Genomic DNA, 15566 nt, shown 5'->3' with positions numbered 1-15566 from the left:
AATTGGCAAGTGCCTTCCACCCTCTTAAAGCATGGCAAGGAAAATTAAACATTAAGCATGATAAATATAACCTCTCTTTTAGACTAAATCAAGGACAACCTTTTCTGGTATATTCTTAAATTTTACTTTCGAGAGTTTAAATATTCTTAGAGTAAGACCGACAATCTGGATACCCGTGACTTTATCGAGGCCATGGCAAGACTTTCTTGTGACGACTCTGGAGCAGAAGCTTGCTGAGAGAAGATTAAAAAGAACACCTCACTGGGAGGTGAAGGGAAAGTGCTTCAGTTCACTTAGACTGAGCTCCCTGCAACCTCAGGGCTAAGTTCATTCTCAATGTGTGTCTTGAGTCTTCATTTCACAGACTTGCGAGAACCCACACACTCACGCCGCGCCATGCACTACAAACCCTGTCTTATAATTCTGTAGGTATGAAAACATGGCTCAGCAATTAGGAATAATCATTCTTGTAGAGGACCTGGGTTCAGTTCCCAGCCAGCACATGGCAGATCACTACCATCTGTAATGCCAGTTTCAGGGTATGTGGTGCTCTCCTGACTTCCAGGAATACACAATGCACAGACATTCCTGTGAGCAAAACTTACACATAGAATACAGCTTTAAAAATTTAGGCCAGGTATGTGAGTACACGCCTTTAATCCTAGCACTTGGGAGGCAGAGTACACACCTTTAATCCTAGCACTTGGGAGGCAGAGGCAAGCTGGTCTCTGAATTAGAAGCCAGTCTGGTCTACAGAGAGAGTTCCAGAACAGCCAGAACTACACAGAGAAACCCTTTCTCAGGAAATAAATAAATAAATAAATAAATAAATAAATAAATAAATAAATAATACTTTTCTGAGATTAAGGATTGAGGCACACAATAATTTATAGGGTTAAAATTTATCATTTATAGACAAAGATCAGGACAGACACAGCAAATCTTTAGAAACCAAGGGTCACTTTGACAGTTCATTTTGGTAAAGGTACTTGTCACAAAGTTCAATGGCCTGAGTTTGATCCCCAGAATGCATATGATGGAAAGAAAACCAACTTCCTTTGAGATTAAGTTAGTTGTTCTTGGGAGGTGGTAGTGCACACATTTAATCCAGCACTAGGAAAGCAGAGGCAGGTGGATCTCTGATTTTGAGGTCAGCCTTGTCTACAGAGCAAGTTCAAGGACAGCCAAGGCCACATACAGAAACCTTGTCTTGAGAAACCAAAAACAAAAATAAAAAATGAAGTTGCCCTATAACTCATGTGCACAAAGGCACGTGCAATTATAACAATAAATAAATAATGAATAAACAAGAGGAAAACACCTCAAGTGGTAGCTACAAAGCTTACCTGAAAAATTCATTCCTGGATTTATTTTTTATGTGTGTGTTTTGATCGCATGTAAGTCTGTGTACCACGTGTGTACCTGGTGCCCAGGAAGGTCAGAAAAGGGTGCTGGCCCCCTAAAACTGCAGTTATGCATGGTTGTGAGGCACAATGTGGCTGCTGAGAACTGAATCCAGCAAGAATAGCAAGTGCTCCTCCTCACTGAGCCATCTCCCCATCCCCCATTCCCTCACTCTGAAAACTATTACAGGATACCCAGGGGCACAATACCATGGAAAGGGCCAGCAGCATCATTGGGAATGTTCCTTAACATTCCATGGAAACACAAGTGGACAAGCCCACCTGCATTACCCAGGCCCTCAGTCCTCAAACAAGATGCTTGCTAGTGGAAATTCTCCTCGCCAGGGCAAGACTTTCATCTGGAACATCCCAGAGTCTGAGCGCAAGGGAGCGACTGGCTCAGGTGGAGCTCAATGGAAACCTTAAGCCCACGGGGCATATGGTTAGCCATTCTTTAAATGCTCAAACAAGAGAGATGTTTTGTTTTGTTTTCTGCTTCTGGTCATTTTTTATTCTTTGTACCATTTGTTGTAGTACAACATGCATCTCCAAAAGATGACAACATAAGCAACATATTAAATAAATAGATCCATGATCCCTTTTCAACTTCAACCTATACACAAATATTTTTGAAGGCAGTTCCAGAGATTCTCTATACTCTTGTCAAGTATTTCATTTCATATCAGTAACTTTACCTTAGTAATAGAAAATATTCACTGTAACAGAAGTGTACAAAGCAGATTACAAACTAACAATCGGGACAATTATGCAGGTTGACAGTAAAATATTGTTTTCCAATATTAAGTTATAAAAACCACAACCTATAAGTCACCACAGCACACCCACCAGTCAGCATTTCAGACTTTTTGGGAACAGCCATCAATTTTAGATTTAGTTTATCTGAAATTCAGAACTGATTGCTTACTTTATGGAAAAAGTAGCAAAATTTATTGTTTTCAGGAGCACACACAGGGGAAGTTTGTTTTTTCTTCTTTGAGATAGTCTTGCTACATAGTGCGGGCTGCTCTTGAACTCACAATCGTCTTGACTCAGTCTCACTACTTCCATGCTGGTCTAAGCCTGACTCTGCTTGTAAATTTCCTAAACTACACAGCTTATGGTCAGCATACATGGCAATGCTGTGGGGAGCTTTGAGAGCAAGGGAGCCTATTTCTTGGCTCAGATGAGCTTAGCTCAGAGGACTAGGGCCCTGAAAACTCAATGGCCACTTGTAACTCTGAGACAGTGGCTCCTATGCTGTCTCTAGATTGAAAGGAACGACTAGATAGGGGGCAGAAGAGCAAAGCTTCTTGCGATAGAAAAGCAGCTCCTGCCACATGACCGGAGGGTACACAGAGTGCGATTTCCAGCTGGGCTATGACTGGAGCCTGCATAAAGGAGGGACTGAAAAGCACATCTGCCTGCAGTAAATAGGCGTGGGGATTCTGGGTGGACAGACGAGGTGGGAGGACATGGCTCAGTGAGCCGGTAGAACAAAGGGCAAGAGACAGGAAGATGGGACTGCTTCCTCACAGTGGCCACCTTCTGAGCTAAACTTACAGAGTGTCAGCTTTACAAGAGAGAAGCTGTGTCTCAGGGCCCAGCCTAGGACTCTCAAACAAGAGGGCATATGAACTAAGCTTACGATACTTGATCTAAATTCACCTCCTCTGGGTCTAGATTCTGCCTTCTCGAGTGCTGTGGGAAGGCACTCCTGCCAGGCAGTAGGTAGCCTCCTTCTGAGACCAGTTTAAGGATGCTGCCGCACAGAGCTGCGCTAGAAAGCACCTCGGCTGGTGTCAGTTTCTCTTCTCCAGGGGCCTCTTACCCTGGCCTGTCAGAGGAAAGGCCTTACTCCTCTCTACCAGCAACACAGGGGTACCAAAAGGGCCTGTGTGCCTTCTTCCCCTGGGGACAACAGAGAGGGCTGGACTGAGAGGAGTGGACTCAAACTCGGGCTCCCACCTAGTCAGGACTTACAAGACTCATCGCTGTGAGTGGCCTGGTGCCTACTGCGCTTAGAACTGCTAATAAACGCTTTGCCACACTGGCTACACTTGTACGGTTTCTCCCCGGTGTGAGTTCGCTGGTGGACAATAAGCCGAGCGCTCAGGCTGAAGGTCTTCCCGCACTGGTTACACTCGTAAGGCTTCTCTCCAGTGTGGGTTCGCTGGTGCTGAGTGAAGCAGGAGCTCTGCCTGAAGGTCTTCCCACACTGGCTGCACTCGTAAGGCTTCTCTCCAGTGTGTGTCCGCTGATGAACGACCAGAACATAGCTCTGACTGAAGGACTTCCCACACTGCTTGCACTGATACGGCTTTTCTCCAGTGTGAGTTCTCTGATGCATGACAAGATGTGAGCTGCGGTTGAAAGATTTCCCACACTCACTACACTCATAAGGTTTCTCTCCCGTGTGTGTTCGCTGATGTGACACCAGCTGAGAGCTCCAGCTGAACGACTTCCCACAGTAATTGCACTCAAAAGGCTTTTCTCCCGTGTGGGTCCTCTGATGTGCGACAAGCTTATAGCTTTGGCTGAAGGACTTCCCACAGTGACTGCATTCATAGGGCTTTTCTCCAGAATGGATTTTCTGATGTGCGATGAGTTTATAACTCTGGATGAATGATTTCCCACACTGAGTGCATTCGTAGGGCTTCTCTCCGGTATGAGTTCTTTGATGTGCAATAAGTTTGTAGCTTTGCCTGAAAGACTTCCCACACTGGTTGCATTCATAAGGCCGTTCACCAGTATGAGTTCTTTGATGCACCACAAGAACATACCTCTGGGTAAAAGATTTCCCACACAGATTGCATCTGTATGGTTTCTCTCCAGTATGGATTCTCTGATGGGAAACAACGTGTGAGCTCCGGGTGAAGAACTTCCCACACAGGTTGCATTTGTACGGTTTCTCCCCCGTATGAGTTCTTTGGTGGGCAATGAGATGTGAACTCCAGCTGAAGGACTTGCCACAATACTTACATTCAAAACGTTTCTCGTCAGAGCAGTTTCTCATGTTCTGAGGAAGAGATGGACTCGGGGCGGTTTTACTGCATTTCTCCTGGCCCTCAAGAATCCTCTGTTGTTCATTTAAGGGTACATTTTGGCTCAAAACTTGTCCGCGCCCTTTAAAGCCAAAGGTTTTACCTTCTACACGAACCTTTTCCTGTAGATTTAGGGGTGTGCCACCGCCAAAAGATGGAACACGACCATTCAATTCACAGGCTTTATCTCCTTTTGGGGTTCTTGTAAACTGAGCGAGATGAAAGCTTGGAGAGACATTTGCACAATTTTCCTCTTTGGAGAGATCTGCACCATCGCTGACCTTCTGAAGACTGTTTGCAACAGTGCCGCCATGTAACTTTTTAACATGTGCTGCCTGTTTATGGAAATGGTTTCTGACTGGCATCAAGGGGAACGAAATCCTGCCAAATTCATCACTCCTGCAGACCGTTCCAGGAGTGCCAGCTCTCCCTTGGGTAAAGGCTGCTTCCTCTTGCTTTTCTTGTTTCTTTTCCAGCTGCTCCTTGGATGCACACACTTCTTCACAGGAAGAGAGCCAAGGATCTTCTCTTGCCAACCCCTCTGTCTTCACTCCATGGGATGTTTCTTCATCAAAGACAGTCTGCTTTGAGGTGGTTTCTTCTATCCCATGCACAGATGGCAAGTCTGGAAGAGAATAAAACAAGACACCTGTATTGGTCACTTTTATCCCAGTTCTCCAAACACCTGATACAGTGTTAGGAGCTGCATACCCTCAGACCCTGAACTTTCTATGACCTTTTACCTGCTGGAGGTAAACAACTTGTTTTTCTATGTTTGCAGCTGCTCTGAGCACAGGACCCTCAAGAGTTCCTGAAAGCAAGGAAGTGGTTTCTAGAGGGATTGCAGTGGAAAATCCCCAGAGCTAGGGTGTGGCCACTAATCAAGGATAGCACTATATAAGCTCCCTGGGGACATAATAAAATGGGCATTCTTGCTTCAAGAGTGGACCCGTGTCTCTGTGTGTTCTTTATTCCCCAGACCCTTGCCCAAATGTGGTTCCAGATGGTGCAGGTACCACAACAGAGTACAGACCCTGGATTCCTAGAAGTTTGTATAGAATATGAGTGACTGATGTACTACATGGAGAACTCACATGGAAAACATAGTCACACACGGTCCATAAGACAAGGAAAGCAGCAAATACCAATGGCTTTGGAAACAGACTTTCTGCACATGTAATGTTCTCCATGTGCCTGGTTCTTAACTGTTTAATGGAACCACTCCCTCTGGACACAGCACAACAGTCCACCATCAGGAACAAGAGCTGAGATAACTTCCACAACACCTTGATCTGTAGTCACGGTAATGAAACAATGAAATGCACTGATAGTGGGGGTCTATGTTGCTGGTAGTGAACTGGCAACATTATCTCAAACCAAAGAGGTGGGAAGGTCACTAGACCCCTACTTAGACTACAGTAACCACCCCCTTCTACCCAGCTAGACGTATCCTGAAGAGAAGTTCCAGGGGAATGGGAACTCTTCAGTGGTGCCTGGGCTTTTGTAAATTTTCTCCATGCTGGGTGCAGCTTTGATGATCTATTTGCCGTTTATTAACCCTTCTTCTGTAATTAATCCAGAAAACTCAGCAGTTGCCAAGCTGGACATGGTCATGTGAAAAGGAATGACAATGTTCCAGTCCCACCAAGCAGCAGAACTTGGCAGCTTCAGCCACGATTCTGGCTTTAGAGCTAAGGACAGAAAGCTGCTGAGGCCAGGCATGTGTTGGGATGTCCCTGAATGGAGGCCCAGGAAGGTCACTATGGGAAGCTGTGAAGATGAAACCTGAACTGCATGGAGACCCCAAGATAATAGAGATCCAGAGTTGTAGGATGCCTGAATTGCATGGAGACCCCAAGATGTTGGAGATCCAGAGTTGTAGGATGCTCGCTGAAAAAAGCTGCTAACAGGAAGTGGAACCAGTCCAAGAGAAAGAAGTGTGCCGCAGTCAACAAATTGAAAGGGGTTGGAGATCTGAAGAGCACTTTGACAACAGACATAGAAATGCAAAGTTTGAAGTTTGCCCAGCTGGTTTTCAGTCTGGTTTTGGTCCAGTATTTCCTCACTACGCTCCCTTCCCTACATTTTAACAGAATAATTCAGATTCTGTGATGTGGGATTTCCCTCTGTATGCTATGATTACCACTGATTAATAAAGGAACTGCTTTGGGCCTATAGCAGAGCTATTGGGGAACACAAGTAGGCAGGAAAAACTAAACTGAATGCTGGGAAAAAAGAAGGGTGGAGTCAGAGAAAAGCCATGTAGCCCTGCCTGAAACTGATGCCAGAATTTTAGCCAGTAAAACACAACCACGTGGCGGTACATAGATTAATGGAAATGGGTTAAATTTATATGTAAAAGTTAGCCAGTAAGAAGCTAGAGCTATTCGAGGCCAGCCTGGTCTACAAGAGCTAGTTCCAGGACAGGAACCAAAAGCTACGGAGAAACCCTGTTTCGAAGAAAAACAAAAAAGAAGCTAGAGCTAATGGACCAAGCAGTGATTTAATTAATATAGTTTCTGTGGGAGGCTGAGCAGCCAGGGGAAAAAAAAGTGGCCTCCATGCAACAATCCTGTGTCATTATATGTTGGAAGTATGTGATCCGCTTTTTTATTTCAATTTTAAAGGGAAATACGTTTAAGATATAGCATTTGGGATGAATGCATTTCCACATCGTTACGGATACAAGCCTACGATGACCAGCGAGTGGGAGGTGGTGGTTTGAACTGGAACCACTATTAGACTCACATGTTCGAATGTTTCGCCCGTAGGGAGCGGCGCTACTAGGAGTCGTGGCCTTGTTGGAGTAGGCGTGGCCTTGTTGGAGGAAGTGTGTCACCACAGAGGTGAACTTTGGAGTCTTATATGCTCAAGTTACTCCCAGTATTGGTGTGGGAGAATTGTCTGTAATCTGTCAATCATGTTTTAAATAAACTCTGATTGGCCAGGCAGGAAGTAGAAATGATGCAATGAGAACAAGAGAATTCTGGGAAGGAGGAAGTTGATTCTTCCCACTCCTGTCCAGATACCGAAGAAGCAAGATGTGACCTGCCAGCTGAAAAAGGTACTGAGCCATATGGTTAACATAGATCAGAATAATGGGTTAATATAAATACAAGAGCTAATAAGTAGCCTGACCTAATGGGCCAATCAGCTTTAAAACTTAAAGAGAACTCTGTGTGATTTTCTTTGGGGCTTGCCGGCTGTGGGGAACTGGGCAGGACAGAAACCCCAACAAGCAGGTCCCATTCATGCTACAAAATCTTCATGTTACACAGTATGGCAAACAGTCTCCTGTTGCCTATGGATCAAGATGTAGAACTCTCAGCTCCTTCTCCAGCACCACATCTGCCTACACACTGCGATGTTTCCCATCACGAAGGTAAAAGACTGAATGTCTAAACTCTAAGCCAGCCAAAATTGAATGTTTTCCTTTCTAAAAGCTGCTGTGGTAGTGGTGGCACATTCCTTCAATCCCAGCACTCAGGAGGCAGAGGCAGGCGGATGGATCTCTGGGAGTTCGAGGCTAGACAGTCTTCAAAGCAAGTTCCAGGCCAGGCCCCAAAGTTACAGAGGAATCTTGTATCAAAAAGCCAAAAAAAAAAAAAAAAAAAAAAAGAACGAAAGAAAGAAAGAAAGAAAGAAAGAAAGAAAGAAAGAAAGAAAGAAAGAAAAAAGAAAGAATAAAAAGAAAGAAAAGAAACGAAAAAGTTGTCATGGTCATGGAGCTTCTTCACAGCAACAGAAACCAACTAAGACACTGGACTTGGATGTGCTTGCCTGTTGGAGCACAATCTAGGGTGGATAAACATTTCTGCACATCTCCCTGGAAAAGTCACATGAAAAGTGGACAGACACATTGGTAAATTCTTTATATTCTTTACCTTGCTTTAATTAGGAAACTGTGTGGTTTGGAAAACTGGTGAAAGATACTAGACTTTGGGTATTCAGGCTAAAGACAAAAGAAAATCATTGCCAACTTTGGTAGCAGAGTTTGGCCTTTATAATCTGTGAAGTCTGAACAAGCTCAAACCAAAAATTTTACATATGTGTGTATATTTGTATATATAATTATTGTTGTTGTTTTGCTTATTCAAGACAGGGTTTCTCTTGTAGCCTTGGCTATCCTGAAACTCACTCTGGAAATCAAACTGGCCATGAATTCACTGAGATCTGCCTGCCTCTGCTTCCCAAGAGCTAGGATTAAAGGCATGACCACCACTGCCCGGCTAATAAATTTTACTTTATATAAATTTGCATTCCCCGGGTGGAGTGGGGTCACCTGAATTAAAAGTTCTACAAGGCTAAAGAGGATATGAATTATCAATGTTTTCTAAACCAGGTTTCCAAATGACTGATGGTCAGTCTGCCAATGCCCTCAGAGCTCCAAGTACCCAGAGTGCCAGCCCCCAGCACATCCAGGTTTTCAAGTGTCCCCAGGCTTCCAAATGCAACCAAATTTCAAGTGTTCTCATGTTCCTCAGGCCCTGGGGTTCCCTTCCCCAGCATCTCCAGAGTCACCAGCACTCCCTAATACTCCCAGAAGGCAGCACAGGGGTGCACTATCAGCTAGAGAACACCCCAAGAGTTTCCTAGGGCTGCAGAAAGAATCAACATGCAGGAGCACCAGGACCAGGTTTGGCTTGAGAATACCAGAATCAATTTTCTCCGCAGCATCTTAAAGAACATCAGGGAAGACTCCTGAGATGCTCAGCCAGGGAGCCAGTGCTGCAGGTTGCCCTCTGGCCTTCACCTGCATGCTACAGTGTGTTCATGAGCTCACCACAGAAACAAATGAAAAACCAGTAACCTGGCTGCTGAGCCCCTCACCTTCTTAATGGGAAAGGAAAGCATCAGTAGACAGCCCTTTTTGGAGCCAGTTATATACTCACCCCACAGGTCCCTGTGGCCCTCAAGGATCACACTTCTCTCTGGGGTTCTCTGGGGGTTGTGCCAGGTGCTCTGTTCCTCCTCAGTGAGGTCCACAGTCACAATCTTGAAGTCTGCGCTTTCCTGAAACAGCACACACACTCCTGCTTAGCTGGGTGTGGTTTAGTTTATTTGTTTTCCAGTGTTCATGGACAGATGCTTTAACCATAGGACAATTATCCTTAGAATATACGCATCCAGGGGGCTGGAGAGATGGCTCAGTGGTTAAGAGCACCGGCTGCTCTTCCAGAGTTCCTGAGTTCAATTCCCAGCAACCATATGGTGGCTCACAACCATCTGTAATGAGATATGGTGCCCTCTTCCGGCGTGTGGACATACATGCAGGCAGAATGTTGTATACATAATAAATAAATCTTTTTTTAAAAAAAAAGAATATACACATCCAAAGCATCCCAACCGAGGTCAGAAGAACCGCAGAGAGGAACATCGAACAAGATGTATACAAATTCTATCCATCCATCCATCCATCCATCCATCCATCCATCCATCCATCCATCCATCCCAGTGTAGGGACTGAACCCAGACCCTCACACATGATAGGCAAGTACTCCATCACTAAGCCATTTCCCCAACCTTTAAAGAAGTTATTTTAGGGTTGCTGGAGAGGTCAATGGTCAAGAGCACTTATTGCTGCTGCAGAGGACCTGGGTTCAATTCCCAGTACCCAGATAGTGGCTCACAAACACCTGTAACTCTAGTTCCAGAGGATCCAACATCCTCTTTGGACCTCTACAGCTAAGAGGAACATATGTAGTACACACATATGCAAACAAAATTCTCACATAAATAAAATATAATTTTTTTAAGTTTAAAGTTATTTATTTTATTCAGTTTATTATTTCATGCCACAGGATGTCATGCCTGCTAATATTTATGTGCATCATGTATGTACAGTTCCTGCAGAGGCAGAGAGGGGGCATCAGACAGCATTTATGCACACGATATGTGTGCCATGTCTGCAGAGGCAGGAAGAGGGCATCAGATGCCCTGGGATCGGTTTTACGGACACTTGTGAGTTGCCATGTGGGTGCTGGGAATTGAACCTGGGTTTTCTGGAAGAGCAGTCAGTGCTCATAATCATAACCATGTCTCCAGCCCCTCAGTTTTTATCATTTGGAACCATCATGTGTCTGTATAGGACAGAGAAGCGGGAGCCTGTGTGTGCCACATAGGTGTGCTGAGCTCAGAGGAACAGTCTCAGGTTCGCTCTAGCCTTCCACCCTAGGGCAGAGCTTTGTTTCTATCATGCTGCATGCTCCAGGCTAGGTTACTTGGCCGAGTCCTGGCAAATATCCTGGTGGGCAGATTGCTGGGGCTGGTGACATGGATCAGAGGGAAAGGCACTCGCCATCAAGTCTGACAACCTTGGGGCCCACAGGGGAGGAGAGAAGACTCCCAGGAACTGTCCTCTAACCACCACAGACATGCTGTGGCGGTACACAAACTCTTACACACACACACACACACACACACACACACACGGACACACACACACACACAAACCCAAGTCTCTTTGCCTCGTAACCCTGTGCTCTGCTAAGCTGTTCTACTGCGAATCACTGAGGTTTGTGTTTCATCTTAGCAAAATCAGCTGTCAGGCAAGTCTGGCCCACTGCCTAATTTTATCACTGTGAGTTTATTATAATGTAGCCACTCCCTGTGGCTTCTATATTTCAGGTGACTGATTTATTTATACATAGCAGCAGAGACTAACTAACAAGGAGACTGTATGACCCATGAACCCAAAATGTCTCTGGCCATTGACATGAAAACAAAACAAAACAAAAAAATTACTATTGTTTGGTTTTGGAAAATATGGAGGCAATTTCTAAATGGAATTCACTAGTGCAAAATATAGAAGAAACTTTAAGGTGGAAGAGAGAAAAGAAGAGCTGGGGGTGTGGCTCAGTGGTAGAGCCCCTGCCTAGAATCCCCCAGTGAAGGGCTGGGGGCGTGGCTCAGTGGTAGAGCCCCTGCCTAGAATCCCCCAGTGAGGGCCTGGGGTGTGGTTCCATAGCAAAGCACTCACCTTGCACATAAGCATCCTGTTAAGTTAAGAGCGTAGCCCCCAGAGGGCTATATTGTTCTGGACTCCAAATCCCAGCCTGCCAGGTCCTGACCTCAGGGGTTAGGACCACTTCCACCGAGTATTTAAATGAACTCCCAAAAGAAGAACAGGTTGTTCCTTTCCTTTCCTCCTGGCAGTCACATTCAAGGCCTCCCGGTTCCCCCTTGGGGCCACCCCAGAGCACAGAATCCCATTAAACCTGGATATTTCTTAGTTTGGCTTGTTTTGATTTGGCTTGATTGGGACTTTGAGTGGGCAGAGAGCTCGCATTGGGAAATATTCCTAACACATCCTATATTCACTCCCTGGCAGCACCAGTGATAATAGTTAAAAACATAAAGAACAACTCATGGATTGACGACTTTAAATAGGTAAGAAGCTCTAACAAGTCTACAGGGCAGCAATTTTGACCCAAAAAGAAAGTGCTGCTGCTGACCCCTCCTAGTGACAAAAACAGAGTACCACACAATCAGATGTCTTTACCAACAGCTCTGCAAACTGACCAGGCAGTTTTGGGGACCAGGTCCACAAATAGGACATGTGACCAGGATCACAAGAAACTGCATGCACATGCTGTCTCAGTGCATTTTTCTTAGGCTCGTCAATTTCACCAGAGTCTCAAAGGTTTTGAACAATTAGCACAAAACAGGCTTCAGAAATGCAAGCTCCTAACTGCCAGTGGGTTGAACTCTCTCCTTGAAGGGTCTTTAAGTCTCTAATCCAGGCTTCCTTCTAATATCTACACACCCTGTTGTCTAAAACACGTGCAAATATCAAGTAAGGGCTGGCAGGTTGGTTTAGCAGGTAAAGAGGCTTGGTGCCGGCTGGATATGATAATGAATGTCTTTAAGCCCAGCACTGGGGAGTCTGAGGACCTGGATGGCCGGAGATCATAAAGACCTTGTCTAAAAAAAAGGATGCTTGCTGCTAAGCTTTACAGCCTGACTTTGTCCTATAAATTCCACATGGTAGAAGGTGAAGCTTACTCTCACAAATTATCCTCAGACCTCCACATAGTCACTGTGGTGTTCACACACACACCACCTCAAAAAGATGTCAAAAAATGAACAAATAAGTATGATGAGAAGATCAAATAAATCCACAAGGTGGTGACCAGAGAAGGCTAAAAGCAATTCATCTCTTAAACAGTAGACGTGGTGGCTGGAGATGCTCCGTGAATAAAATGCTCACTGCACCAGCGTGTGGCTCAGGGCTCAGATGCCCAGACCCATGTAGAAGTGTGGCAGGTGTGTCGGCCACCTGTAACCCTAGTACACAGACAGCAACACGTGAGCTCTGGGTTCGACTGAAACATCCTGCTGGCAGAGGTGGTTGAGGGAGACACTTTACATCCTCCCCTGGCTTCCTTGAGCACAGCACACACCCAGTAGTGGAGACGCTAGTGTCAGAATTTGTACAACACAGCGGCTGCCCCCGGGGCAGCAGCAAGGATGACCACAGGGAGAGTGACTATTAGCTTTAAAGTTGCAGCTGCTTCTGCAGCTTTTTTCCCCCAGAGCATTTTGTGGTCTGATTTCTGCATTGATGCCACTGGTCCATTTGTTGAAATAGATTAGTGGATTAGAATTGACACATTTAATATCTGCCTTGATCATGCTCACCTCATTCCTCAACAGGGTCAGTCATTGAACCTGAAGCTCACTGTTTTGGGTTGGCTGGCTGGCTGGGAAGTTTTTGGGACCCATCTATCTCTGCCCTACAACCTTTACAGTGGTGCTGGAGATTTGAACTTGGGTGTCCAGGCTTGCATACAAGTGCCCTTACCCACTGAACCATCTTCCCGGCCCCTTGCCTTCTCCACTCTTGTCAAGCATCTTTACACTACAGTCCCAGCCTCCCTCTTATCTGACCACTCACAGGCAGGAATGGTTGTAGAGTTCTGCCCGAGAGAGCCCTGGCTCCTCCTCCATGCAGGAGTCAGTTTATTCCGAGACCAGACCAGCTGAGGCAGGCCTCTCTGAGAAGAGAATGCTTTGCACTCTGCAGTTCAACTCCTGCTTCCTGAGCCTCCACTTCTTCTTCCCCACTAAATCCTTCTCAGAGCCACGTGTGAGCAGAGTCCAGTCTTCTTCCCGCCCTGCGGCACTGGGGATTGAACCCTGGGCCTCATGCATGCCAACAAACACCACCACTGAGCTCCATGCCCGGCCTCAAATCTAATTCTTTCGCATCTCAGCCCCTCAACCTGCAGAATCCGTGCAGCTCTACATTTTGAACCCTTCACTTACCCAAGTTTCTTGGAAAAGCTGCTCACTCTTGTGTGTGGAGGGTGTACGTAGGTGTGAACCCTGGGTCAACTCTTTCTCGATTGTTCTCTATCTTATTTTTTTGAGACGGGGTCTCTATTGAACCTGGCGCTTACCTACTGGCTAGACCTACTGGCTGGCGAGCCCAGGGGTCCTTCTGCCTCCACCTCCCCAGTGCTGGGATTACAAGCATTCAATGCCCAGTTTTCTAGAAATGTGGGTGGCATGTGGGTCCTTGTGAATGCACACCAAAGGCCTCACCCAGTTCTCACCAGCCCGCCCAACCTTGTTTTCATTCTCTCCCACTCTGACCTTGCCCCAGCTCCCTTGACCTCGTCTCTACCACTCACTGCCACACACACTCTCCAGGTAAAGGAATGGCCTTGCCCAACTTACCTGAGGCTTGACGTCCAGTGACCCAGCATCTTCTCCCCCCACTTCGATGATCATCTCTTGGGGTAGAACAAAGTTCTGAGAAACCAAGCAGATGAGACAAAGGGAACCAACCATCAGAGAATAAAGCTGAGCCTGGAACCCCCATGGTGGGTCAACAGGATCTGACCAGCATCCAACTGCCAATCTCTGCTCCCTCCACTTGAGCTCTGTCCTGTCCCCTGCCGAAACTCCTGAGTCACTCAGCAGTAAGCAAACAATGCAGAGCCTAGCATGACCCAAACTAGAAGCAATTCAGAGCAAACACCAGGAGCCATGTCAAAGGAGCGGAAGGTGGCAACTGTAGTTTGGGGTGTCAGTCCACCAGGAGGCGAATCCCTGATGGGTGAATCCCAGATCGGCATGGTCCTGAGACCACAGACCACAGACTCCAGAATGTCCTTTGCTTCTGCTGTGCCTTTACATATTTGTCACTGCCATCTTTCTCTGCTATCTGGCAAGGTGTACACGGGTGTGGGGAGATTCCCACTGCCTGTAATGTAGTGTTTATCTCATGGAAACATCCCATTCTCTTGGGCATTTTTACCTGTAAATTATTATAAAGATGACCTCCTCTGAAGTTGTACTGTCTAACAGATAATAATAATGTTAGTTTAAATAGAGTTCTGATGATTAAAAATATAGGCAAGGAAATGTCACACAGCTCAGGCTCATGAGTTTCACCTAAGGATCTCCATAAATTGCAGGTCAGGTTAATGACTAAGGAAAACCAACGAGTCCCAGGTGTCAGGCTGGTTCGAATTCTTTTAATGTTGAAAGATGCATTCACAAGTTTCTGTGTGCAATACAGCTCAAACAAAGCCTGAAAGTAACTTTGGGTTAGATTAAATGTTTCGATAATAGCCTTGAGGTGAAAAACCCTAGAAAACAATATAAAGTTCACATAGCTGAGCTACAGATTCATTAGGTTAGGGTCAGAAACACAAAGCAGCCCAACTGTTATTAGCTGACGTACTTTCCTTTCTAGGATTGGTGGGTGAGCAAAGATGATGATTAATTTCTTGTGCCCATTTCTGCACTCAATCTCCTGATATAAGAAACTACCAATGAATGGGCAGGAACCCGAATATTTAGAGTAGCGCTAACTGATTGTTTTCATATATAAAAGTTTAGGTTTGTGGTTCCTTTAAGATTACCTTTCAGTAGAAGAAAAATAAGCAGACAGAATATAGCAAGAGAACACAGAAGAAGAACAAAGAAGGAAACTATCAAGAGAGTGTGTAAGTGTCTTTTCCCTTACCCTTCAGATAAAACAGTCACAGTATGTCGACTCCATGGATTTCCCTTTGAGTCCTGTGTTGCTGGAGGCTAGCTCCCCAGGCAAGACAAAGTAACTAACAAATTAACTTCAAAATTAAGCAAGGGATGGTGGTACGTGACTGTC

At 45.6% G+C, this 15566-nt stretch overlaps 1 protein-coding gene across 3 annotated transcripts in view; it reads right to left on the bottom strand.

Annotated features, from left to right (window-relative positions):
- Window positions 1–938: 938 nt before the first annotated feature.
- Znf180 (zinc finger protein 180) overlaps window positions 939–15566 on the bottom strand; it is a 31018-nt gene continuing 16390 nt past the window's right edge. For all 3 annotated transcript variants that reach the window (XM_057753349.1, XM_057753356.1, XM_057753345.1), the window contains exons 3-5: window positions 14126–14200; window positions 9337–9457; window positions 939–5069 (exon numbers count right to left, since the gene is read on the bottom strand). In XM_057753349.1, the coding sequence (XP_057609332.1) occupies window positions 3373–5069; window positions 9337–9457; window positions 14126–14200 (1893 nt within the window). In that variant the 3' untranslated portion in view covers window positions 939–3372. The remainder of the gene's footprint in view (window positions 5070–9336; window positions 9458–14125; window positions 14201–15566) is intronic.

This window comes from Chionomys nivalis, chromosome 2, assembly GCF_950005125.1.
Source record: "Chionomys nivalis chromosome 2, mChiNiv1.1, whole genome shotgun sequence".
Classification (NCBI taxonomy): domain Eukaryota; kingdom Metazoa; phylum Chordata; class Mammalia; order Rodentia; family Cricetidae; genus Chionomys; species Chionomys nivalis.
This window is presented reverse-complemented; position numbering and strand designations above follow the sequence as displayed.